This window comes from Salmo salar, chromosome 08 (genome assembly GCF_965601325.2).
Source record: "Salmo salar chromosome 08, fSalSal1, whole genome shotgun sequence".
In the NCBI taxonomy this organism is placed as follows: Eukaryota; Metazoa; Chordata; class Actinopteri; order Salmoniformes; family Salmonidae; genus Salmo; species Salmo salar.
In genome coordinates, this window is record NC_138298.1 from 10,567,870 (window position 1) to 10,595,806 (window position 27,937).

At 43.2% G+C, this 27,937-nt stretch overlaps 1 protein-coding gene across 3 annotated transcripts; it reads left to right on the forward strand.

Moving 5' to 3' along the window:
* Positions 1–1,399: 1,399 nt before the first annotated feature.
* On the forward strand, positions 1,400–27,797 carry LOC106609972 (protein PAT1 homolog 1). Of its 3 annotated transcripts, XM_082978374.1 has the most exons (19): positions 1,477–1,558; positions 3,347–3,449; positions 8,287–8,494; positions 9,918–10,417; positions 10,822–10,902; positions 11,173–11,382; positions 11,822–11,929; positions 12,236–12,322; positions 15,216–15,433; positions 15,642–15,786; positions 16,804–16,921; positions 17,256–17,353; positions 21,942–22,001; positions 24,403–24,548; positions 25,783–25,942; positions 26,136–26,261; positions 26,477–26,568; positions 26,881–27,030; positions 27,512–27,797. In XM_082978374.1, exons 4-19 carry the CDS (start codon positions 10,010–10,012, stop codon positions 27,531–27,533), a joined length of 2,229 nt encoding a protein of 742 aa, XP_082834500.1. In that variant the 5' UTR covers positions 1,477–1,558; positions 3,347–3,449; positions 8,287–8,494; positions 9,918–10,009; the 3' UTR covers positions 27,534–27,797. The 3 variants fall into 3 exon arrangements, 2 of the variants coding, with proteins under 2 accessions (XP_014064527.2, XP_082834500.1); XR_006770765.2 differs by lacking the exon at positions 8,287–8,494 and having other exon boundaries at positions 1,400–1,558; positions 26,881–27,124; XM_014209052.3 differs by lacking the exon at positions 8,287–8,494 and having other exon boundaries at positions 1,400–1,558.
* Positions 27,798–27,937: the final 140 nt, after the last annotated feature.

Sequence of the window (27,937 nt, forward strand, 5' to 3'; positions counted from 1 at the left end):
TGTACAGTAGCTTTGATTGGACTGATGATGTCAGCATCTTACTTTCACAATCTTAGCTAGCAGTCATCATCATGATTCATGAATCAAGTCAACTGGCAAGTCCTTTTTAATCCTTGTCATATCAAGAGAAAATATAGATAAAACGTATAGGTGCTCATCAGCCATTGGACACAAACATTACACAACAATTTGGAAATCGCAAATTCAACAATGAGTTGTTTGGAAGGAATCGGTGACAGTGGCTAACCAGAAGTCAGACTGGGAAAATATGTTTTGAACGGTCATCCAACACAGAAGTGTAAATCTTTTTCTTTGATGACAAAATTTGCCAACGAAGGACCACCGCGCACAACAAGGTGAATCCAAAAATGTCTTATATGCTGCAAAAATGATGTAATATGCCAGGGAGATATGGTCAGCCATATCAGCTATGTTTTTTAAAAAGGCAGTAAACTAGGCTGAATGAATTGTTTTGCTGCCAGACAAGGCTCCGCTGATAGCCAGGTGTAGCAGTGGTAAGGATTCACTCCATTTTGCTGAAAAGCAAGCTCTGCTGTTGGGACAGCTTTATGAAGACCCTAACAGTTTGTGGGCACCTCTTGTCGCTGTTATAGTGCAATTAATGTATTGTTTAGCGTTGTGTATTGGCTTTGCTGACATGCATCTAAAAAAAAAAATGTGTTTGCTCCACCAAGATTTACATGCATATAGTCATGTTCATAACACACTGTTGCATAGGTAAACCCTACGCACACGCAAGCACGGACACACACACACACACACACACACACACACACACACACACACACACACACACACACACACACACACAGTGCTTGACTTGGGCAGGAGCTCACCGGAGCTGAGGACCTCAAATTTTCCACTGCTTGAGCTCTTGTTCCTCTTATAGAATATTTGTTCAAAAGTATTGTGGCACTCCAGCACCTAAATATAAACAGTACCTGCACTGAAAATGAGTACCAACACCGATTTTGGTCTAAGTCAAGCACTGCATAGACATACACAGACACACGCACAGCCTGCCTCGTCATTACTTTTTGAAGATGTGGTGACAAGTCTGCGTCTGTGACAGATTGATTATTCACATAGACTTATGCAATGGACTGATTGTTGCCTAGGTAAGAGGTGAGAGGGAGGGACTACCATGGAAGGGTTCATCAGGCTGAGGAAACCACACTGGAAATTGTCATAAGAACCCTGCTCAGGACTATGTGAGTTTTCATGTCTGTATTAGCTTTACTGTGTACTGAGTACTGTAAGTGCACAATAGTGTTTCAGGTCACTTTGAAGGCAAGATTAAAATGTATGTCAATGGACCTTGCACCTAGTCAAACATAATAATAAATTGCATGCACTTAAACGTTGTGGTGAATCGTGCGTCGCAGTCTCTCCCTGTGTGCGTACTCGTGCACATAGACTTGGCCGCGATCACGCGAACCCCAATGCTGCGTAATTTGCGCGCCGCCTTCCACCAGAGACACTTGGGAGAATTGTACCTTTCGCGGACTGAAGATAACGTTACATGTTCCGTTTTCAGGTGAGCAGTGTTTAGATTACCTCTGGCAATTTCTCTATACAGTTTAGCTAGCGTTCCCTCAAGACGAGTTGAAATGTGGCCATTTTCTGGGGGATTTTGCCTTTTACTTATCGACTCCGTTGACAAAATTCCTCCGTGCGGCCTACCAAGCTTTCCCTGGCTAATTGTCCCCGGCACCTTGTCCCCCACCGTCACGGTCCTGGGTGTCCAGTGAATGGAGTATGGACATGGCTGTCGGGTTCAACATTTTACCTTAAAAGAAAAATACTAAAGAATGGTGGATTTTTATTAGGAAATGTTCCAAGTTCGATACTATCGACGTGGATCCCGTGTGATGTAACCTAGCTAGCTAGTTTGCGCAGCCTTCCCCTGCTAACGTTAGCTAGCTTTTCTGGTTCGCTATTTTGTCTGGGAAATATTGTCTTGCTAGGTGATAAGATGGCTAGCTAAGTCGCTAGCTAGGTGGCTCATGTTTGACAGTACATTAAAAGGTTCAGAAGTATAATAGCTATGCCACTTTTCTTTGGAATGGAAATACAGTGTATTGTTGACAAGTGAGTCGATTGATAAAGCCAAGGTGACTTGGATCACTCTGCCTGTGAAATACTGGACTGTTCTCCCACCGAATTATCTTCTAAACTAACGTTAACATTTTCATAGACGTTAATGTCTTAACAGTAACGTTACATCTTTGGGCTAGCTACTTCAACTAGCTGGCAGCATTGACTTCCTCCATCCACGTGGGTTCACGAAATACTCACAATATAATATGTACAGGGTTCTAATCATTCGCTATCAAATTGAGGGAAAGCTGTAATTTCGTTCCTATTGCACCCAGTCTCACCTGCGGATGAAGTCAATATTTTTTCCTGAGGAGCTTGCTAAGAAACCTGCTTAGACTATAATTATCTAAAAAAGAATTTGACATTTGTTGAAAAACAATATTTTGCATGAGGAAAAACAACATTCTAGACTTATTTCTTAAATCTTTAAATTTCTTGACCTCATCGCATCCCCTCCCTTCAACAACAACCAATATATCTCTTGTTGCTTCTCTTTCTCTCCCATAGCTCCTTTCTGTCATCCTTCCATATCTCTCTCATACCTTCTTTCTCTCTCCTATCCCTCTCGTCCGCCTTCCTCTCTCTCATCCCTCCCTCCTTACTCTCTCTCATCCCTCCCTCCTTACTCTCTCTCATCCCTCCCTCCTTACTCTCTCTCATCCCTCCCTCCTTACTCTCTCTCATCCATCCCTCCTTACTCTCTCTCATCCATCCCTCCCTCCTTACTCTCTCTCATCCATCCCTCCCTCCTTACTCTCTCTCATCCATCCCTCCCTCCTTACTCTCTCTCATCCATCCCTCCCTCCTTACTCTCTCTCATCCATCCCTCCCTCCTTACTCTCTCTCATCCATCCCTCCCTCCTTACTCTCTCTCATCCATCCCTCCCTCCTTACTCTCTCTCATCCATCCCTCCCTCCTTACTCTCTCTCATCCATCTCTCCCTCCTTACTCTCTCTCATCCATCTCTCCCTCCTTACTCTCTCATATCCCTCCCTCCTTACTCTCTCATATCCCTCCCTCCTTACTCTCTCATATCCCTCCCTCCTTACTCTCTCATCCCTCCCTCCTTACTCTCTCATCCCTCCCTCCTTACTCTCTCATCCCTCCCTCCTTACTCTCTCATCCCTCCCTCCTTACTCTCTCTCATCCATCCCTCCCTCCTTACTCCCTCTCATCCCTCTCTCCTTACTCCCTCTCATCTCTCTCTGTTCTCTCTCCCTCCAGTCCCTTGATGAAGATTGTACCACGGAGAAGGAGGAGGGGCTGGTAGAAGAAGAAGATGAGATTGACCAGTTTAATGACGACACCTTCGGAGATGGGGCCATCGGTGAGTCACTTGCCCATCTTTCACCAACTGACTGACAAAACACATTAAACTGAATAATCTAACAAAATATTAATATTTTATACAACTAAAATGAAATACAAACTAGCAAACCGGGCCTGAAAACTAACTGAAACTAAACTGAATTTAAAAAAATTATGGGCAAATATAAAATAATAAACTTGGGCCATTGGACGTCCCCTTTAGCCTTGTGAGGGAAATGTCCTCTGTATAATCACAAATACAACTCGCACACTTTACAGTTTTGGAAACATTTGAAGCGAAACTTTCATATGAACATGGGGGAAAAAATGTAAAATACAAAAGATGCACTTAATGAACGTAGTTTAGCAAAGTTGCACACAGCTCTGTTTTGACTAACACCTGCTTCTGACCAGAAATATGGAAATGCAAGTGCAAGGTGAGAGGATGTTTGGTACCTCGGCGGGGGATGCAACTTTGCTAAACCGCGTACAGTAAGTGTAGCTTTTGTATTTGAAAGATTATTTCTCGCTGGTACTAAAGTTAAGTTCCAATGGTTTCTAAAACCGTAAGCAAGGATTACGTTAAAACAAAGCGTCAGGATTGTAGTTCACATGGAGCATCTGAGAACACCCCCCGCTGTTTCGCCTAGGTTAAAGCTGCTTTTGAGAAACAGGCCCATAAAGAATAGGAAGTTCACGCATTGTAACTTTTTCTGTTTTGTAGGACTGTCTCAACTAAGAAAAAAGTTGTCTTCTTTCGACCAATCGATAAAATCAACTATGTGTAGGCTACTGAGCTTGTCTGATGCTTTGAGCACACTGTGATTAAATAATTTAGACATGCAAATGAAGAGAACCTGTTCCCGACTCTCCCTCCCACTGCGTCTGGCCTTCGCGGATTCTGCTGTTACGCTCCTAATAGGCTACACCAGGCATCGGCAGCCTATTCCATTTGGAGTGCCAATTTATCTTACCATTTCTACCGATCTGCGTGCCAGTTATGATTTTTATATGCACATTTTCGTGGAACAGTTTAATTTATAATAAAGTGTTCATATCGCAGTCATCATGTGGTTAATCAAAATTCTAAAAGTAACTTCTATAGCCAACTATGTAAAAATATCCTATAAATCCCAATGGCTAGGTATGGCCTGTCTGCCACGAACTTGAAACATTGTATCAACTATTAATAACTTGGGTCGCTTGAAGCTGGCACGAGCAAACATGCAACATTGCATAAAATATTCTGTACCCTCAGTTTCCTGCTCTAGACCGACATAGCTGTAGGTGTAACAGTATAACTTCCGTCCCTCTCCTCGCCCCTACCTGGGCTCGAAACAGGGACCCTCTGCACACATCAACAACTGACACCCACAAAGCATCGTTACCCATCGCTCCACAAAAGCTGCGGCCCTTGCAGAGCAAGGGGAACAACTACTTCAAGGTCTCGGAGCGAGTGACATCACCGATTGAAACGCTATTAGCGCGCACCACCGCTAACTAGCTAGCCGTTTCACATCGGTTACATAGGCTGTTTTGTGCAAGGGATAAGTAGTAATCAGGTAGGCCTATTTTATGACATTTCCACCAGATCAGAGCATGATATTTAATTCCCCTTTCGTGCTGAGTGGCTATCAAAAGGGAGAGAGCTGGGGAACTATTGTCATTCTCAATGAATGTAAAAACAGACTGTTTACTTGCTGTTTGAAGTGAAGAAAAAATTGCTTTGAAGTTCCACAGTGGTGGTGAGTTAACATTTCTGATGGTCTTATCAGATCTCCAAATGGGCACATTTATAGGCCTACATTTATGCACAGGCTAGGGAGCCTGGGCCTACTTCTATGTATAACTCTAACAGATTATCACCTGGACACCTGCTTGAGGCTAGCAATCAGTAGCTACAGTGGTTTCTCCACTAAAAGTTTTGTGATAATGCTACGGGACTTAGAGGTAATTTGTGGTTTAGTACGGTACCCTGTGTCACCACTTCATTGCTCCAGACCAGCGCAAGGGGGAGTTGGAGCACTGATTATGCTTTTGGGTCCTACTGTGTCTCTGACAATGAATGGGCAACATAAACCTAAATAGAAACTGATAATTGTGCACAACTTCAGTATTACTTACTAAAACTGTTGTTACACTAAGGTTTTTATTTTATTTTAAGATTATTTTGCTCATACTGTAGTACTGTAGCCCACTCCCGACCAGTCACGTTGTACAGCGCCTGTGTGGCGCAACGGTCTAAGACACTGCATAGCAGTACAAGCTGTGTTGCTACAGATGCTGGTGCTGGCCTTGACTGGGAGACACATGAGATGACTGTAGGTTTTCGGTTTCTTTCCCTCTAAAAACAGAAATAATTCTAAATAATAAACAGGCTTTTTTAAATTTTACAATTAGTAACAATGTCTCACCCCATGTTCAAGAATGGCCTTTTTCTCACTCACTTTAGGTTATTTGAAAACTAAATCTCCAAAATGTTATTATTTTTTTTAAACAAAGCTATTCTTATTTCTTATTATTAATTTAGAATTATATAAAAGCCCCTTGGATATTGTCACAGATATATTATTAACCCTGTTATTAGCAGGACAATATACAGTTGAAGTCGGAAGTTTACGTACACTTAGGTTGAAATCATTAACTCATTTTTCAACCATTACACAAATTTCGTGTTAACAAACTATAGTTTTGGCAAGTCGGTTAGGACATCTACTTTGTGCATGACACAAGTCATTTTTCCAACAATTGTTTACAGACAGATTATTTCACTTAATTCACTGTATCACAATTCCTGTGGGGCAGAAGTTTACATACACTAAGTTGACTGTGCCTTTAAACAGCTTGGAAAATTCCAGAAAATGATGTCATGGCTTTAGAAGCTTCTGACATCATGGGAAAATCTAAATAAATCAGCCAAGACCTCAGAAAACTAATTATAGACCTCCACAAGTCTGGTTCATCCTTGGGAGCAATTTCCAAACGCTTGAAGGTACCACGTTCATCTGTACAAACAATAGTACGCAAGTATAAACACCATGGGACCACGCTGCCGTCATACCGCTCAGGAAGAAGACACGTTCTGTCTCCTAGAGACACCCTTCCACACTGGGTAGCCCACCCTTCCACACTGGGTAGCCCACCCTTCCACACTGGGTAGCCCACCCTTCCACACTGGGTAGCCCACCCTTCCACACTGGGTAGCACAGAGCAACACATTTTAGGGGCATTGCACTAATAATGGTGCTGACTAGGGAAACGTTCCCGCTGTTCTGTTCTTAGTGCCAGTCTGCACGTTCAAACTAAAACAATGTAACCAAGAATGGCATCTTAATGCTTTCGTTAATAAAATAATGATGATAAATACTCTTTCAAAATGCCAATGTTTATTTAGTTATGGATCCATAACAAATTACTATGGGAATAAATCACTGAATTACAGAAATATTGGAACAAAGTTGTCTAATGGATGTAAACAAATTGGTGCTTACCGGAAAATATTTTTTCAAACACACATGTTGTACAATGCCATTATGGCTATTAGCAGGTAGTTGGACAATCGACTTGCCTAGAAGGAGGGTGGAGGGAGAACTCTATCGTCAAATGTATTTCTTAGTATCACAACCGGCCGTGATTGGTTGCCAATTTCAGTTTAATTCACCAGAAAAAGTAGACCGCGTTAGGAAGAGGGTCTGGGCACCCCTGGTCTAACCTATTCTACTATATTTAACATTGCTCGCCCAAATATTTATATATTCGTAAATCCTTTACTTTAGATTTGTGTGTGTTGTGAAATTGTTAGATATTACTTGTTAGATATTATTTTACTGTTGGAGCTAGAAACACAAGCATTTCGCTACACCCGCAATAACATCTGCTAAACACGTGTATTTGACAAATACATTCGATTTTGATTTTTGGAATTATGTAGTAACCAATAAAGTGTTCAACAAATCAAAATATATTTGAGATTCTTCAAAGTAGCCACCCGTTGCCTTGATGACAGCTTTGCACACTCTAGGCATTCTCTCAACCAGCTGCATGAGGTAGTTAGCTGGAATGCATTTCAATTAACAGGTGTGCCTTGTTAATTTGTTGAATTTCTTTCCTCAATGCGTTTGAGCCTATCAGTTGTGGTGTGACAAGGTAGGCGGGGTATACAGAGAGAGCCCTATTTGGTAGAACACCAAGGCCATATTATGGCAAGAACACCTCAAATAAGCAAAGAGAAATGACCGTCCATCATTACTTTAAGACATGAAGGTCAGTCGCAAAAACCATCAAGGGCTATAATGAAGCTGGCTCTCATGAGGACCGCCACAGGAAAGGAAGACCCAGAGTTACCTCTGCTGCAGAGGATAAGGTCATTAGATTTAACAGCCTTAGAAATTGCAGCTCAAATAAATGCTTCAGAGTTGAAGTAATAGGCACATCTCAACATCAACTGTTGAGAAGAGACTGTGTGAATCAGGCCTTCATGGTCGAATTGCTGCCAGGAAACCACTACTAAAGACACCAATAAGAAGAGGAGACTTGCTTGGGCCAAGAAACATGACCAATGGACATTAGACAGTGGAAATCTGTCCTTTGGTCTGATGTCCAAATTTGAGATTTTTCTTTCCAACCGCTGTGTCTTTGTGAGATGCAGATTAGGTGAATGGATGATCTCCACATGTGTGCTTCCCACTGAAGCATAGAGGAGGTGTGATGGTGTGGGTGTGTTTTGCTGGTGACACTCAGTGATTTATTTATAATTCAAAGGCTCACTTAACCAGCATGGCTACCACAGCATTCTGCAGCGATACACCATCCCATCTGGTTTGCACTTAGTGGGACTGTCATTTGTTTTTCAACAGGACAATGACCCAACACACCTCCAGACTGTGTAAGGGCTATTTGGCCAAGGAGGAGAGTGATGGAGTGCTGCATCAGATGACCTGGCCTCCACAATCACCCGGCCTCAACCCAATTGGGATGAGTTGGACTGCAGAGTGAAGGAAAAGCAGCCAACAAGTGCTCAGCATATGTGAGAACTCCTTCAAGACTGTTGGAAAAGCATTCCAGGTGAAGCTGGTTGAGAGAATGCCAGGAGTGTGCAAAGCTTTCATCAAGGCAAAGGGTGGCTACTTTGAAGAATCTGAAATATAAACATGTTTTGTTTAACTGTTTTTTTGGGGGGTTACAACATGATTCCATATGCTTTATTTCGTAGTTTTGATGTCTTCACTATTCTACAATGTAGAATATAGTAAAGGGAAAACCCTTGAATGAGTAGGTGTGTCCAAACTTTTGACTGGTACTGTATATTTTAGACTGCTTGACTAAAGAAATCTTGGTTGACCAACAGCCTATCGACCAAACAGTCAACTAAATGGGGTGAGCCCTACTGTTTTGAGACTGTCAGAATGCAAGGCACATGGTTAGCTTAGCTATAGCATGTCGTTTGATGACATACTAAGAGCATGAAAGACGGAGCCAACCACAAACTCTTCTTATTCTGAATGACAAAGGCACAGAAGGCGTTACCATCTACTGAAGCACCTCCGCAACGTGTTATATTCTCGCCATTAGAAGCAAACTCCTTTGTCAGCGACTCTTTCGTCCGCGCCCATGTGTGCGCGATTGGCACTAAACGGCTGCTGGATGTTTTCATATGTTTTCTGTGCTTCGGATTGGACACCTAGTCCACTATTGCGCAACACCCATCAGTATTTTCTTTTCCTTTATTCATGATGTTTAGAATGACGACAAATGAGTCGTCTAGTGGGCTTTAAAAATAATATATCTGGTAATCAGGTCATGAAATGCCAGGACAAAGTTTTTGTCCTAGATTTATTGTTAGACCCAATTTGTATCGCCTTTAATGTCAATTAATACATGGTGGGCAATCGAATTGGGAATGTGACTTGATTCAATTTGAATAATGTGAATAACCTGATGGTGAGAGCCCAGTAACAAATTGACTGTTGTAGTCCCCTTAAACATCAGCTGTTGTTACATTGTCTCTAAAATCACGGTCTCCATTTCTATAGTTATGTGAGTCTTTTGAAAAATTGAAACCTCCAAATGTTGGCCTTTTTACCAGAATTTTGTTCCTGCATGAACTGTTGTATTTTCATAACTGTTCAAAATATGAGGCTACAGCACGTTCCACGAAAGCATCATTTACACTGCAAATCTGCAGTGCACACACTATATCCAACATATAGCCAAGCCTTTTGTGCATACAATACATGCAGGATATGCAAGTCTGCTTTAGCTAGCTTCAATGCTGTGGTCATGGTAAAATCACAGTTGTGGTAAATTTGTCAGTGACAAAGGGAAAAAAAGCAGAAACACAACGGCACCCAAGGTTAGTAAAAAATATCGTCCTTTACCTCATCGCTAATGTTACCATTCACAGTTAATATCCCCCATTTGTCAGTCAGTCTTTATTACTTGGATGGATGACACCTGTGATAATGGAATGACTTATTACCTCCTACAGACGATGACTGGCAGGAGGAGCACAAGCGTCTAGCCGAGCTCGAAGAACAAAAGAACGACGGACTCGGAGGTTTAGGACTAGGGGCACTAGGGATGGGGGGAATGGGAGGAGGAAACGCCTCCGCTGTTCACCTTCCTCCTCCCGCCAGCCGCGTCCCCCACCCGTCTTCCCTCCCCCCACCACATCACTCTCTCTCTTCGATGCCCCCTCCGGGCCTGGAGGAGAGGGGGGGAGGCGACCTAGCCGAGTCCCTAGCCATGTTGATTCTCGGGGCGGACCCGGCCATCGCCAGTGTGGGTGGTCCAGCCGGGCCTGGTGACCGGTCCACTGGTCTCCCTCCTCCCCCTTCCATCCCCCAGCAGCACCACCACCCCTCCCAGCTCCCTCCACACCACCAGCTGACCACGTCGGGGCTACCCCCCGGCCCACCGCACCCCTCCCTGCTTAGCTACCAGCAGCATCAGCACCTCCTACGCCGAGGGGCAGCCCCCATGCAACAGGTGAGACAGTCTAGTATATTATACTGTAGTAATGCTGCAGATCATTGTATCTTGTGCAGTGGTTCTCAAGCCTCTCCTGGGTACCCCCAGCCGTTCCATGTATTTTATCTATGCCAGAGTTAGGCACACCTGACTCAGCTTTTCAACTAAATAGCAAACTCTTGACTAGGTGAATAAGGTGAGCTGGTTCAGAGCTATAACATCATTTTGAAAAATCTGGGGGTTTCCAAGGAGAGGTTTGAGAACCGCTGATCTAGTATTCTGTAGCTCTATATGCTGCAGAACTATGTTATAGTTCCTTCTCCAAACCCTATCAGCTCGTTCAATGAGGGACGATAATTATTTATCACTAGGGGAGCAGTGCCTTCTGACACGCCTTCTCTTCCTCTGCTTCTCTCTTTCAGATGAACTCTCACAATATCTGGGAGAACAACATGGGATTTGGGCCTGTGAGCATCACCCCTGGACTAATCACTCAAATGGAGGTAAGATACCTGCCTGTTTTGAAACAGGCTGTAACAGGATGTACTTCCTGAATTTGTCAAATAAGAAATAAGAACATTGCTTTTCGGTTACGAACTGTTTAGCTACGTTGTGCCTTGCTGAATGTGGCCCTGTACTTTACATGAAAAACAACATAGCTGGCACATTTGCCCTCTGAATGACTTACCATATCTTGTTTAAACCAATTGTATTCATTATTGATTGTAGACTTTGATCCAAAAGTTAAACTCTCTTCTTCCCCATCTTTCCAGGACAGTCCACTTATGTCTATCATCAAAGAAGTGGGGCTGCCCAATCGGCCCCCGCCAATGACGAGCGAGGATGGGCGGGACTTGTCGGAAAGGGCCCCCCCGCCTCGCTCGTCCTCTCCCGTGATTGGTAGCCCACCAGTGAGGGCTGTGCCTATCGGGACTCCACCCAAGCAGCCGATGAGTCATGCTTTGAATCATCATCAGCAGCAGGTCAGTGGGAGAATTCTGCCCTTTCTCCCTCTTTTTAGTAATCATTATGGACTGTTACCTCATCTTCTGTCTGTATGCAAAGTACTCCCACTTATATTTTAAATAGTTATTTGTGTAATTTTGGCTATTCCTTGTGAACTGTGTATGCCCTTCTCAGTGTAGTTTTGTATAACATGGAATTGTTCTGCAGAAGTAACTAATGTTCATAGTTATTAGACCAGTGATCTCAAACTTCCAGTTCACAGGCCACATCTGGCCCCCGTGGCCCACGGGCCTGGAGTTTGAAACCACTGTATTAGACTATTAGTAACTGCTTGATCCTCCTGTTTCTGCCTCTACTCTCTTCCTATCTGTTGCAAAGCTGGAGTTAACCCTCTCTCTGTGTACAGTTATAGGCTAATGAGTTGTATTGAAACCCTCTCTCTACTGTGTGTTGCAGATCCACCACCCCACCGCCGTTCATGTGCGAGCCCCGGTCCACCACCAACACCGCTACCCCCCTTCCTTCCCCGAGCGCATCTCTCCCAACACCCTCTTAAACATCGCTGTGAGTCCTACCTCTCCGGCCTTCGCTTAATTTATTAGGTGGGGCATGTGAAGTTGTGGAATGTAAAGATTTTTTTATTTTGTTGGTCTGTTGTGGTGTTCTTGACCAATTGTTGAATGAGTGTTGACTTCTCATGGTCAGTTACTTCCGTGAGGGTGGATATATAAGTACAAAATATTAATTATTCCATAGCAGCTATCTTGGTTTTGGCTCAATAGCTTGGCTCATGGATGGACTCTCTAGCTCACTGCAGATGCCGGTTCCAGGTCAGTGTTGGTTCTGAGTTGGGTTCTCTCTCTCTGTTAGAACTCTCCTCTGTGTCGTCCTCCGTTCCCGGCCGGCGTGGGCCCCGTTCTGTCCCAGATCCAACGCGCCCAGATGCTCAACTCTCAGGTGAGACTCAACCAGTGGCAACCTGTCATTCAGGTCAGGTGGGGCAGCGTTTAGTATGTTATTTTGGCATTAATGTGTCACATATCAGTTTACAAACAATGTAAAAAAAATTGTCATTGAGTTAATAAAGCTGCATACAAACATGGTCTCTTTTTTGCTTTCTTGAGTAAGGCAGCTCCAAAATGCAGGTGTTTCAGCATAACTTGGTGTTTGCTGTGGAGGTGGGGCAGCCAGGCGAAAATACGGAGCGTAGGGGTTGGTAATGTACTCTAGTTGCGCTGTGATTGGCTCAGTGTTCTGTCACTCATGGGGACACTACGGCACCGCAAAATCTACAGGGAGAACTCGAAAATTCAAGGCGCTTGGGTGCTGCCATAGAGTTACATTAGAAGTGCCCATCCAAGAAGGCTCAAGGTCATTGGCCACAGATAAAATTAGGTCAAATCACGTTATGTCTACAGTAGCTTTGATTGGACTGATCATGTCAACAACATACTTTCAAAATCTTAGCTAGCAGTCATCATCATGATTCATGAATCAAGTCTACTGGCAAGTCCTTTTTAATCCTTGTCATATGAAGAGAAAATATAGATAAAATGTATCGGTGCTCATCGGCCATTGGACACAAACATTACACAACAAGTTGGAAATCGCAAATTCAACAATGAGTGGTTTGTAAGGAATCAGTGGCTAACTGCAAGCATTGCAAAGCAAACATTAGCCTGCTATTCAGTGGAGTAAACATTCAACATTGGCCATGCTGTCAATTCAACATGACTTCTACCGCTTTCAAAACAACTGGAAACTCGTAACTGGGAAAAATCTGACTTCAGTGAGTTAACGACAACTGGGAACTCTGGGGAAAAAACGAGCTCCGACTGGGAAAATACATTTTGAACGGTCATTCAAGTCAGGAACTCTGCCTCTTTCTAGAGCTCCGACCTGAAGATCACTAACGTCATGATTCAACCTTGTTTTTTTCGGAGTTCTCAGTTGTCTCGAAAGTACCATGAATCCAGAGAATGCCAGACTTTGATGACTAAATTTGCCCACCAAGGACCGCCGCGCCACCTTCCAGTTCAAGTGAGCACAGAACCAACAAGGTGAGTCCAAAAATGTATTGTATGCTGCTGCATAAATGATATAATATGCCAGGGAGATATGTATACTGTAGTTAAGAAAGTAATACTAAGTATGTTAGTAGCCCATGTGCCTCACCATAATAATTTGGTCCCTGAGCCTGTTTCAGATAAATGTCATCGAATATTGTAAATGCTTTCATTGTCTGCTTCTATGCCTCCTTTATCCTGTGGTTCTGACTTGGTGTACAGGGAGAATATTGTAAGAACGGCCCATGTTCTGAATTCTGTTGCTATATGTTTCTGAACAAATGGTTATAATCGACTATGTCCGTCCTAGCTCGCTCATTTGTATTAATCGAAATTACGGATTGCCACTTATTCGCTCGTCGTCCCCTTATGCTACAGTTTGTACATCTCAATTGTCATTAGTAACCACATTTGTTTAAGCAATTCGGTCATATCAGCTATTTTTTTTAAAGGAAATAAATGAGACTGAAGGAACTGTTTCGCTGCAAGACAAGGCTCCGCTGATAGCCAGGTGTAACAGTTATAAAGCTGTCCCAACACCTTACGTAGGTTCTAACAGTTTGTGGGCACCGTCTGGCAACGTTATAGTCCAGTGATGTGTAGTGGCTTTGCTGGTATGCATCTAAAAACATTTTTGGGAGTTTGCCCCACCAACACTTACATGCTAAAATAGTCACTGGACTCAACACCTGGACTAAACACTCACCTGTGTTCTCATCTGTACACCTGAATGCACTCGCCTTGAGCCGTCTCACTCACAAATTTGGCAACTGGGGTGTATTAATTCGTAAGTGCACACCATACCAAAAAGTGTTGCAACATATTGGCTAATGAGGGGAACTCTGGGTAGTGTACTATGCTTTGTGTGCATGTGGGGTGGTGGTGAGAGATGTCCGATTGGCTTGTTGCGCTGTGTTTAATCTGAAATTTGTCCCAAATACCTTCTTTCCCATTAGATCAGACCACTGTAAAATGTAATTTTGGTGGTTTTATGCTTCTGTAACACATTTTTTGTCTTAATGTTTCATCATTTTATCTTATATTGCTGGTAACTTTTGATGTGGTTTTTGTTATTTTTTTTTTCATGTAATATTTCTGCTTATATAAGTCTAGTAAAAAAATTAAATCAATAAACATATTGTTAAAAAGTGTTACAACGGAAATGAGCAATTCTATAATAAGGTCATTTAGTTTCTCCCTGTTTCAGACCTTTTGCTTCCGATTGGTGCGTAGGGAAATCACCGCATGCTCACTCCCTATGAGCAGAAATGTTTCACATGTACAACATATCTATGAACGTCTATACATACTGTTATGTGAAATGGGTGTTTGCATAAACACACAAGGGAACATTTTGTCTGAAGAGATCCTTGAATTGTACACACCTCTCACTCTATCTTGGTTCGTGCAGGTGACTGTGACCACCTCAGACCAATTGGCAGTACGCCCAGAACGTTGCTCTGGGATCCTTCTCAGTTTCAAGGTCCTAACTTTGAGAGAAGCCTCGTCAGTCAAATGCAGGAACCAACGTTAATAATGTAAATCATGCTTATATAACTTGTTTGTGGAGCAGTATATAAGGACTGAAAGGGAACCCCCCCCCCCCCCCTTTCAGAATTTTCATCAAGCTTTGATTGAACTTCCCTGACGTGGTGGTGATAATAAATTGATTCATTTACATTGAGTTTGAGTCCTTAAATTTCCACGACACACATTCAATGACAGCCTCCCTTCCTTTCCTCTAAAATATATATTTTTTGTTTCTTTCCTTCTCCCTCTCTCAGGTTGCTGGCTTCCCCAGGGGCTGTCAGGGTCCCCCGTTTCTGCCTGGTGGCGGAGGCTTCAGGCCCTTCTTCGGCCAGCCCCCTCCCCACAGGATGGGTCCCCACCCCGGCGGGCCCCCTCTCAACCACGTCCCCTGTCCCATCATTCGGCACAACACCACGCACCTGCACCCCCAGCACCGCCGCATGCTCACCCAGAGGATGCAGAGTAGAGGAGGGTATGTAGACTGAAGTGTGTGTGTGTGTAAATCATTTGAGTTGTCCCAGCATCCGCATGTCTCCTCCATATCTATCCACAGTGCTGTTGCCATAAACTACTGCACAAATTTCCTTGAATTTCTAATGCTTTACGTTCAGCTAACCTGCATCTGAAGCAGCTGTGGAGCCTCTTTCTCACTTTGCCTCCCCTATCGTCTTTCTCCCCAGTGAGCGTGGCGGGCGTGTGGGGGACTGGCGGAGCAGGGACCCCTACAGTAACTTGATGACCCAGAGGGAGAAGGAGTGGGTGGCCAAGATCCAGATGATGCAGCTGCAGAGCACTGATCCCTACCTGGATGACTACTACTACCAGGTCAGTACAGCCAAGTCAATGGAAAAAGCGCGGCCCTGTTCATTAGGTACCAAACGGAACATAATGGACTGAAATTGGGTGTGAGTAGTTGGTCCTATAAGAAACGCCTGTTTTTGTTTTCTGATGCAAAATCGTAACTTTTTTTTCTTCTGTGGGTCCTAATGAACATTACCCCAGGTTGTATTCACTAGGTGCAAAGGAACCAATGCAATAGTCCCAAAAGTGTAAACCTGGCCTATTTAGGAAGCAATGCAATAGTCCCCAAAGTGCAAACCCTGCCCATTTGGTACACCAGGTAGTGTGCCAAACGCTATTTAACTGCGCAAGAAAATTGATTGAAATGGGGAATGGCTACCTGGACTTGGCCCAATTAACGCTTGTCATTTTCCGCTGTAAAATGTTTTGCTACGGTGTTCCCTAATAAACATTACCCAGGTCAGTGCAGGGTTATGTGCAGGAGGGCGTGACGTTCTGAACAAGGCAGAAAGAAATGTCAGTTATAAACCTGACGCAACCTCTTGCAGAGATGCATGTCGGCTTTAGACAGTCTGTTTCTATCCGAACGTTCCATTACCTTCTGTCCTACTGACCAACCTAAAATTAGATTAAATAGAAATGGCATTTATTAAGCTGACACGAGTCTTTACATTGTGTTTCCATCTGATCGTTACCAGGCCGGATGGACCAATCCAGAATGGGATAAGGAGGGAGCATGTCAAAAACAAGTTCATAATGTACACCAGGGAAACAACTGTTCCAGTCCTGTCATTCAGATCCTTTATTAGTTCCACTTGGCGGTCATCCTCAATCTAATCCCTGTTCACCTGCTTCTAGGGACCAATAGGTCTTGCTATCCTTTGACCTTTGCTGTCAGAGCTCCACCTTTTAATTGAGTGTTAATAAATAGTTTTACTATGGATTATCCTGATAGTTTTTTTCAGTAGTTGTCCCTGTTTATGGTGGATTAAATGCAGAAATATGTAACTAAATGGATGCCAATTTTGTGTTGCCTGGCAGAATTACTTTGAGAAGATGGAGAAGAGGCAGGAGCGAGACAGAGACGGCGTGAGGAAGGAGCACACCACCAAACTCATCACCCCCCAGGTGGCCAAGCTGGAACACACCTACAGACCAGGTAACGCATGAATGATTATCATAAAACTAGGATGATACATGATCAATTATGAAATCCAGACCCGAGTTCAAATAGTATTTGTTTTCAGTTAAATAGTGTTTGGCACACAACCTGGTGTACCAAATGGGCAGGATTTGCACTTTGGGGACTGTTGCGTTGGTTCCTTTGCACCAGGCAAGCTCAATCAAGTATTAAAAAGAGAACCAGTACTATTTTAACCAAGGATTTGATCAAATGAATAATCATCACACCACCTTGTGTGTTTTTGAGGATGTATCTGTGACATGCATGTGTATCGTTCTTCTTCCCTCCCCTCCCCCCCCCCCCCCCACAGTGCAGTTTGCAGGCTCGCTGGGTAAGCTGACTGTGTCCAGCGTCAACAACCCCAGGAAGATGATCGACACGGTGGTGACTAGTCGCACTGACGACGAGGTACGTATTACACACACATACACCACAATCTCTCCAGACTCGCGTGTCTCACGAGTTCTGCCATTCTATCTCCTGCTGTTTTTGTCTCTGACGTATGTTCCCCGTTCCTTATCACACTCTGTTCTTATTATATTGTTTTTGTCTCGCTATCCAGATGTTACTGTCAATTGTTTGGTCTATCCTTCCTGCATTGATATGAAGACAGGACAACATTAGTTATTTTCAGGAACTTGTTGGTTCCTTTTTTCTAGGCTCCGTTATTTACTTAACAAATAAGAAATAATCAAAATGTGCACTTATAAATCATAACAATTTTTATCAAAATACAGCTGTAGACAGAAGTCAAAGATCAAACATACAACTGATGTCTCTCCTGAGTTCTGAAAAATAGGAAAAGTCCAAGTTTCTTTTAATATGCTTGCAGTCAACCCCTAGTGATGTAACTGCCTAGGTCAATACCTTCTACTCATGAGACCAAGCCCATGCATATACAGTTTTACAAACTTGCAGGAGCGACACTAGTTCCAGTGTTTTCTAAGGGCTCAGCAGTAATTTTCCACTCCCCAAGTTGCTTTATAGTGGTATGTCTGACTAGTCTCTTATCTCTTTCACTCCCTACAGTGTTCTGTGTCTATGAATCTCTTTTAGCCTTGAGGCGCTTTCTCACAGACACCCTGTTTTGACTGCAATAACTCACATCTCTGGCCGTTTCTTTGAGGCAGAGACTAGAAAAGAACTGTGGAACAATATTAAACCTTATAGTGTGTGTGTGTGTGTGTGTGTGTGTGTATATGTATAGTTAATCTGTAGTCTAGGACCCTATACATGTGGTGTAAATGCATATACATAGGTGTAAATTTGACTAAATTAGGTTGAATATCAATATTAGTCATTTAACTGAGGATGATGATGTATTACTATGATACTAATGTACACTTAACATCAGTTTTATCTTTTTATATATTTTTTTCAGATAAATTATACAATAACAAAGCTCACATTTTATACTCATACTCCCAATACATGTAACCCATATTTATAGACTTGTGTATGACCAAATGAGGACTCTCCAATCAATGAGAGAGTTTATGCTGTCTCTCACTCATAAGCTTTGTCAGTCTTGGGGGCCATGTGGCAACAGCAGTGATCAGGCTTTTCTCCAATTCGAGTCCCTTCTTGTGCATGGTCTTGATTAGGGTCATGGATGAAAGTCTCACTTCATATAAGCATTGTAGATTCAAAGGGCAGCAGTTAAGTCGTTGTATGTTTCCCCCCAAGTCAGGATATTCCTTCACATCACACCAGAAATGTGACACTCTTGTCTCTGAGTACCTCAAATTCAGGCCACGGTTTGAGGACACGTACAGAAGATTTTCCTGCAGTCTGGTAGGACTGTTGTTGGTACTGTCAGTCATGAAAGGATTATTCACCCAGTCAAGTTTAGCGGACTTGTTTTCAATGTCAGGGAAGTAGAAGTTGAACTCAGTTTGGATAAACGTGAGCTTACTATTTTCACCATGGGAGCTCTGCCAACATCACCTGTAGAAAGGTAGGTGTCAAGCTGCTGTTAACCTGTTGGGGATAGGGGGCAGTATTTGCACGGCTGGATAAAAAACGTACCCGATTTAATCTGGTTACTACTCCTGCCCAGAAACTAGAATATGCATATAATTATTAGCTTTGGATAGAAAACACCCTAAAGTTTCTAAAACTGTTTGAATGGTGCCTGTGAGTATAACAGAACTCATATGGCAGGCAAAAACCTGAGAAGATTCCAAACAGGAAGTACCCTCTCTGACCATTCCTTGGGCTTCTTGCCTCTGTTTATTGAACGTTTAGGATCTTTGCTGTAACGTGACACTTCCTACGGCTCCCATAGGCTCTCAGAACCCGGGAAAAAGCTGAATGATATCGAGTCAGCCCCTGGCTGAAACACATTAGCGCCTTTGGATAGTGGCCAGTCAGAGGACCATCAGACTGGGGCTCGTGCACGAGGGCACGAGATGTATTTATTTTCTCTCTCTTTGAACGAAAACCACCACTCCCGGTCGGAATATTATCGCTTTTTTACGAGAAAAATGGCATAAAAATTGATTTTAAACAGCGGTTGACATGCTTCGAAGTACGGTAATGGAATATTTAGAAATGTTTTGTCACGAAATGCGTCGTGCTCGTCACCCTTCTTTACCATTCGGATAGTGTCTTGAACGCACTAACAAAACGCCGGTATTTGGATATAACTATGGATTATTTGGGACCAAACCAACATTTGTTATTGAAGTAGAAGTCCTGGGAGTGCATTCTGACAAAGAACAGCAAAGGTAATAACATTTTTCTTATAGTAAATCTGACTTTGGTGAGTGCTAAACTTGCTGGGTGTCTAAATAGCTAGCCCTGTGATGCCGGCTCTACTGAGAATATTGCAAAATGTGCTTTCACCGAAAAGCTATTTTAAAATCGGACATAGCGAGTGCATAGAGGAGTTCTGTATCTATAATTCTTAAAATAATTGTTTTTTGTGAACGTTTATCGTGAGTAATTTATTAAATTCACCGGAAGTGTTCGGTGGGAATGCTAGTCACATGCTAATGTAAAAAGCTGGTTTTTGATATAAATATGAACTTCATTGAACAAAACATGCATGTATTGTATAACATAATGTCCTAGAAGTGTCATCTGATGAAGATCATCAAAGGTTAGTGCTGCATTTAGCTGTGGTTTGGGTTGTGACATTATATGCTATCTTGAAAAATGGGTGTCTGATTATTTCTGGCTGGGTACTCTGCTGACATAATCTAATGTTTTGCTTTCGTTGTAAAGCCTTTTTGAAATCGGACAGTGTGGTTAGATTAACGAGAGTCTTGTCTTTAAAATGGTGTAAAATAGTCATATGTTTGAGAAATTGAAGTAATAGCATTTCTAAGGTATTTGAATATCGTGCCACGGGATTACGCTTGCGTCCCACCTAGCCCATAGAGGTTAACGAAGTATATCCCCATCTTCGCCTTTCCTCTCCCAGAGTTTGATCTTCTTTATGAATCCGCACACTTTGTCATACTTGTATTTTTGCCTTGCAGAGTTAAGATTCAGGTGGTTCAGTTTGCAGAACACATCAGCAAAGTGGGCTACCCAGGCTGTGCCCTCCAACACGACCACGGGGGGGGGTCCGCGCGCGCAAGTGCTCAGACAGAAAATCACTTCAGCTTGCAGCTCAAAAATGCCTCCGTAGCGTTTTCCCTCTGGGTAGCCAACGGATGTCGGTGTGAAGCAGTAGCTGCTGGTACTCAGTCCCACTGTCATCAGGCTTTCAAAACAAGTCGGTGATTCGGAGGACTGGACTGGATAAAGTGAATCACTTTCACTGCCTTTTTCTAAAAACATCATGGAACTCAGGACTCATTCTCTTGCTGGCCAATGCCTCCATGTGAATTCCATTCAACGTCCGGGTTTACTTTATGTGGGCAATTGATCCTTTCATTCTCCCAGTCATTGATGCCGCACCATCCGTGCACACATGAACACAGGATTTCCAATCCAGATTGTGTTCTGAGGAAAAAGCTGTCAACGTGAAACACATCCTCACCTGTAGTTAAGCTTCTCACAGGACCGAATGTGCTCATTCATTTCCTAAATGTCTCAGTATCGCACAAATGCAATCAACTCTGTTTAAAAACTGACGTTCGTCCAACTGCAGCTCAAATGAACAGGAATTGAACTTTCCCACCACTTGATCAATAATGTCAACGCCCATGTTGTCGATTGTACAGCACACCGTGTTATTTGACAATGGTACAGTCTTCAGTGCATCAGCTGCTGTCTTATCAGTCATAGTTTCAGTTAGGATAACAGCAGCAGGCAAACTCCTCAGCTATAGTGAATGGCTTTTTTGACTTGGCCACAAGTAGCGACATAGCATATGAAGCCTCCAATGCTTTGGTTGACACTAGTCGTTTTCTTTAATTACTCTTGACTTCCCTTAAATTCTGACTGCTTTCCATGGAAAACTCTGAGGTCTTAGCCACACAGGAAAGAGGCTTGGTGCTGTTGTAAATTGGTTAGTTTCATGCTATTATTTGAGAGCCCATCGCCGCAGACGAAACAGGAGGTGAAACCGAAGAGGACATACTGTTCGTGAAATTGACATACTTTGATCTTTCTTTTTCCCACGGGTTCACTTGAGCTGGCGCTAGTGCTGCTTCTGCTGCTTGAAACAGTGAGTTTCAGCCATTGATCCATAGCTAGTTTCTACTCAAAGCTAGCTGTTAGCTGAAATGGTGAGCCACTAGTGTAAAGCAGAGGGTCACATGCACTTGGGCGTGAGCAGAGGATCAACAGGCGGGCAGAGGCCAGAGAGACCGAGCAATGCACACCGAAACTAAAGTTTTAAAAAAGTAGGCCTATAAATATAAAATAAACTGGAGATTTCACCCCAGTGACCTCAGTAAATGTTTTCCTGATATTTTTTGTTGTTGCACATTTTGGAACAATGTCCCACGTACCCCTGGGGACTGCCCGCCTACCCCCAGTTGGGAAACACTGCGGTAGTACAGTATTCTACTCCTCTAACAGCTCCCTCTATCCCACGCAGGAGAAGAGAGAGAAACAGGTGTGGAATAAGAGACGGCAGATCCTCTACACTGTGGAGAAGGTAAAGAGAAGGAAGGGGGAGGATTACATTGTCTTTACAGCTCTGTGGTTGCATTCATTTGTATTACCTTCATTTTTAACTTCCTCTGCCTGTTTTGAACTCTGCAGTGCTCTCACTCTTAACATGTATTATATCTGTATGCACTCCATTTTCTCTTTGTAACCATCTTGTGTTAGTTACTGCTAGCTAGCTACGCAAGATGGTACTATGTGCCTAAACGTTGGTGATGCCTATTAAATTATTGGGAGCATATATATTGTGCAATATCTTTATTCATTTATTCAATTTCTTTTTTCACATTTGTAACAATTTACTACTACCTACTCATCTATGAAACTCTGCACTAGAGGTCGACCGATTAATCGGAATGGGCAATTAATTAGGGCCGATTTCAAGTTTTCATAACAATCGGTAAGTTTTGGCCACCGATTTGCCTATTTATTTTATTTTCTTTTTATTATTTTTTTTTGTTTTTATTTTTTTGTTTGTTTTTTTACACTTTTATTTAACTAGGCAAGTCAGATTAAGAACACATTCTTATTTACAATGACTGCCTAGAAACGGGGGTTAACTGCCTTGTTCAGGGGGGATTCGTTTTTGCAACCTTCGGTTACCAGTCCAACGCTCTAACCACCTGCCTTACATTGCACTCCACAAGGATTAACAGGCTGACTACCTGTTACGCGAGGGCAGCAAGAAGCAAAGGTAAGTTGCTAGCTAGCATTAGACTTATAAAAAAACTATCAATCTTAACATAATCACTAGTTAACTACACATGGTTGATGATATTACTAGTTTATCTAACGTGTCCTGCGTTGCATATAATCAATGCGGTGCCTGTTAATTTTCATTGAATCACAGCCTACTTCGACAAACGGGTGTTGATTTAACAAGCGCATTTGCGAAAAAAGTACTGTCGTTGCACCAATGTACCTAACCATAAACATCAATGCCTAACAGGAATATTTAGACTTAGCCACCCGTTAGATAAAATACGGAACGGTTCCGTATGTCAGTGAAAGAGAAAAACGTTTGTTTTCGAGATGATAGTTTCCGGATTTGACCATATTAATGACCTAAGGCTCGTATTTCTGTGTGTTTATTATAATTAAGTCTATGATTTGATAGAGCAGTCTGACTGAGCGGTGGTAGGCAGCAGCAGGCTCGTAAGCATTCATTCAAACAGCCCTTCGCTGTGCTTCAAGCATTGCGCTGTTTATGACTTCAACCTGGATGGGTATAATTTGTGGAACGTTCCAACAGGAATCTATTCCAAAAACTTCGTAAATAACAAGGTTTCCAAAAAACAACGCATACAAAGTTGTATAGCGGCAGAATAAGATTACCGGGTAGGGAGTGGTCTATTTCATAGCGTTTTTCACTCATCACGTTTATTCCGAAAAATGTCTGTCCTCACATGTCTTTTTGCCTATGGACAAACATTAAGAATAAGCTACGTGGTGAGTTGATGCCTATTCGGCCGCTAGTTAGCTAGGTTTGTATGCGTTGCTACTTTGTATGCGTTGTTGGTTGGCAACCTTTTACTTTACGTTTTTTGGAACAGATTCCTGTTGGAACGTTCCACCCCTTCAAGCCTATCAACTCCCAAGATTAGGCTGGTGTAACCGATGTGAAATGGCTAGCTAGTTAGCCGGGTGCACGCTAATAGCGTTTCAAACGTCACTCGCTCTGAGACTTGGAGTAGTTGTTTCCCTTCCTCTGCATGGGTAACGCTGCTTCGAGGGTGGCTGTTGTCGATGTGTTCCTGGTTCGAGCCCAGGTAGGAGCGAGGAGAGGGACGGAAGCCATACTGTTACACTGGCAATACTAAAGTGCTTATAAGAACATCCAGTTGTCAAAGGTATATGAAATACAAATCGTATAGAGAGAAATATTCCTATAATAACTACAACCTAAAACTTCTTACCTGGGAATATTGAAGACTCATGTTAAAAGGAACCACTAGCTTTCATATGTTCCCATGTTCTGAGCAAGGCACTTAAACATTAGCTTTCTTACATGGCACATATTGCACTTTTACTTTCTTCTCCAACACTTTGTTTTGCATTATTTAAACCAAATTGAACATGTTTCATTATTTATTTGAGGCTAAATTGATTTTATTGATGTATTATATTAAGTTCAAATAAGTGTTCATTCAGTATTGTTGTAATTGTCATTATTACAAAGACATTTCTGTTTAAAATAATCGGCCGATTAATCGGTATCGGCTTTTTTGATCCTCCAATAATCGGTATCGGCGTTGAGAAAAAAATAAATCATAATTGGTCGACCTCTACTCTGCACTATTACCACGCATCCCTAAAAAAAACACTCTTGAGAGCTTGGCACTCTGGGGACCCTAACACGATCTCCCTCCCCCTCTCTCTTTCTCCATCAGATGTACAGTCTGCTGCTGGAGGTGCAGGACTTTGAGAAGCGCTTCATGCAGACGCCGGAGGAGCAGAGAGAGGCCCTGCTAGAGCAGCACAAAACCCACACGCTGCAGCTCTACAGCTCCCTCAAGGAGAAGGAGTGGGACGACAGGTGAGATGGAGGGATCGGTAGGTGGGGGAGGAGGGAGAGGGACAAGACCCACACTCTACAGCTCCCTCAAGGGGAAGGAGTGGGACGACAAGGTGAGCAAGGTCCAACAATAACTTTTTTCTGTCACTGGCCCAGTCGGCCAAAAATCTATTGGCCCCAGACTTGGGGTAGTTAAAATGCAGTAAGGTGATGCAGGGCCTATAGATTTGGCATGCTTTCTCTCTATATTCAGCTAGTAATAGGCTACGTATTGTTATTATGGCTTGAAAAAGCTGTGTAATATAATTTAGGCAATGTAAGTCATTACATTGTATTAGTTGCAATAGTTGTTTCTAAAGTATGTCATTTTGAGAATATATATTTTTGTACATTTCAAAAGAGGACGCTTCCCCTTTTAAGAATGAGTCCCAGAAAATAGATCTCTTTTTGAAGCCTATCAACAGTAGCCAGCAGTAGGTTCACTTTTGTAAATCACTTCCCTTAAAATAAAGAAGCGCAGCGAGTGGATTGACGAGTGCTTCTTTTTGCTCTGGACAGCCCGCGTGTGCTGTGTGAAGGCATCAACTCATATTCTGCTCAAGCAGTTGTGACTTGCGAGGGGGGTGGTGGTCCTTGAATGAACGGCCAATCATTTTGCGTGTGGTTTTCAATAGTAGACTTCGACAGAGCATGTAAATGTTGAACTGGAACGCAGAAATGCGTCGAGGAGTTGACGAGATCCACTGGGCCGACACAATTTTTTACTTGCAGTGGGCCGTCGTTAACGTCGGCGCCTGGGTGAGGAAGGAAGGAAGGATGGAGGGAGAGGAGGGGAACGTGGGTCCCTCAATTCCAAATGGACTCCGAGCTCCTCCTCCCTAGATACTTGTGTAGATCTGAAGGGTTGTGATAGGTGGAAGAAATATGATGGAAATGACTATTGCTTATACCGATCCAATCCTTTCAGATCGACATGAGTGCCTAGGGTGAAGGGGCTAGGGAACGTTTTGGAATTAGGGGTAGGGAGGAGAGGAAGGGGTGAACATGACCTCCTCATACCATGCAGCTTCACCGCTCCCTCAGCCAACCGGCAGTCACTAATGTTCAATGTTTAAGTTTCAAGTAGTCAACTTCCCCCCCGGCGATATTTGGCGGAAACCCCTAATTGTCCCGAAAAGCTTTGCTTCCCCCGTCACTAATATTTCACCACAGACTCACTCGCCTCTTCTCCTCCATCTGTCCACACATCCTGCAGAGTGAGTGACGAGCAGTGCCTGTTGATCATGTCGGTGCGTAAGGGAAAGCGCCTCATCTCCAGGCTCATCCCTTTCCTGCCTCCGCTGCAGGCCGCCACCGTTGTCATGGGGATTGCCCGGAACCTGCCCGCCCTGGCCAAGAAAGACAAACAGGACCAGGTATAGCTAGAAGCACACATACACACAAAGTTGGTTAGCGTCAGGTCTTTATTGCAAAAAACAATGTTCTCTATGAGATACTCAAGCCCACACACCCAGAGACGCAAACACACACACATGCATACATAATCACCTACATAGATATATTTAATGCTCATAAGTGGTCTATAATTGCTCTTCGCCTCTCCCCCAGGTGCTGTGCTGGTTGGTGGAGCCCATTGCCGTGGTGATCTCATCCCTATCTAGCGCCTCCCTCACAGATTTGCTGCAGGAGCTGCAAGGCAGCGAGGGTCAACTGTCCAGAGTGTTACAAAATAAGGTACCTGCACTGACCCACTATACAACCTGCCTGCTGTTAGAATGATGCAAAATAGTGCACCTTACCTTTCTCTGTCCAGCAGTGATAATGGTTCAGGTTCAATGACGATAAATAAGGCCATGATGGCATTGACGTTATGAAGTCAGTGCGCTCACTTTTCCTGTCCCCGTCTCTCCTTTTCTACCATCTCTTTCCTTTTCTCTCCATCCTCCCAGTTTGGTGTGACACTGCTTTACCTGATCCTGAGTGAAGGAGAGAGAATGCAGAGCTCCAACCCCACCTGTCAACTCATGGATGACAATCGATGGTGAGCACAGCAGCCTTTTACTAGTCAGAAACCAGTGATGGTTTTGTGATTGGCAACATTTAGAATGGCTGTTAGATTTTTACATTCATCAATATTAGCTAGTATTGTTCCATCAGAAGCTAAAAAAAATAAGATGCCAGTAATGGCTAGCGATGCATGGTCAATGTCTCCACCTAGCGGCAGGTTTGGGAAACACACAGCAACTAAAACTATACATATTTTTTTGATGTTGAAAACACTGTTTATTGTGGTTGCAGTCTAACTCTCCACCTTGTCTGTCCTTTCGCTTCTTGCTTTCCTTCGCTCTCGCAGGACAGAGTTGGTGTTCTCTGTGACCAGGGAGCTGCTCAACGTGCCCTCCTCGTCCCTGTCCCCTCCTCTCTTCACCCCTCCCAACCTGCTCTCTCTCTTCTCGCGCTATGTAGACCGACAGAGGCTGGAGCTGCTGCAGGAGAAGTTACAGTGAGTGCAGTCTCGCGCGTCCTTGGCCCAATTTAAATTCTCCCTGAAGTGTGCTGCTCCTACCTCCCCTTCAGTGATTTGAAAAGCATGAATGGTAAACAAGTTCACATGCGCAATGCTTTGGCGCTTTTTGAGTACATTGTGTTAAGGTGCTGAGGGTTGTGAGTTCGCATCCCAGTCGGATGTGGAATTTCCAATTTGTCACACACTTCAGGGTGACTGAGGTTCAGTTAGCCTAGTGGTTAAGAGCGTTGAGCCAGTAACCTAAAGGTACCTGGTTCGAATCCCTGAGCCGACTAGGGGAAAAATCTGACGTGCCCTCGAGCAAGTTAAATCGCTTGGGATAAATTACTGAAATATTGAATGGGACGAATTGGATTTAGTACACACACATTCTTCTTTGACCACCGGACATTTACTTTGGACTCCATCTGTTCACTACTTTCTCACAATAAACCCTCCTTCCTTTTCTCTTTGTCAGGATCTCCGCATTGTCCAGGTAGAGGCGACTACAGACATCAAGAGAAGCCCAGTTGAAGCGTGTGTGCGCGCACTATTGTACCTAGAAGAGTAGGATGTCTAATAGGGTTGATACTGATTTTAATCCAGCAGAATCTGTCATTTTTCTTTGTGTCCATTAGGTGTGTATGGGGATGCGTGTGAGTGAGCGATGAAACTGAGAAAAAATAAAATCAGCTTTTTTTATTCTTGTTAACGTTGATGCCTGTGATAAAACATCAAATTAAAAGTATTTCTATTGTATACAACTGTTTGTGCTGGTTTGTTTCACTCTTCGTCTCATTTGTTAAAGACTAGCAACCAACAAGGTGGCGCTACCAACGCCAAGGTTGTGGGTTCGATTCCCGCAAAGGCCACATGAAAATGTATGCACTCTACTGTAAATAGC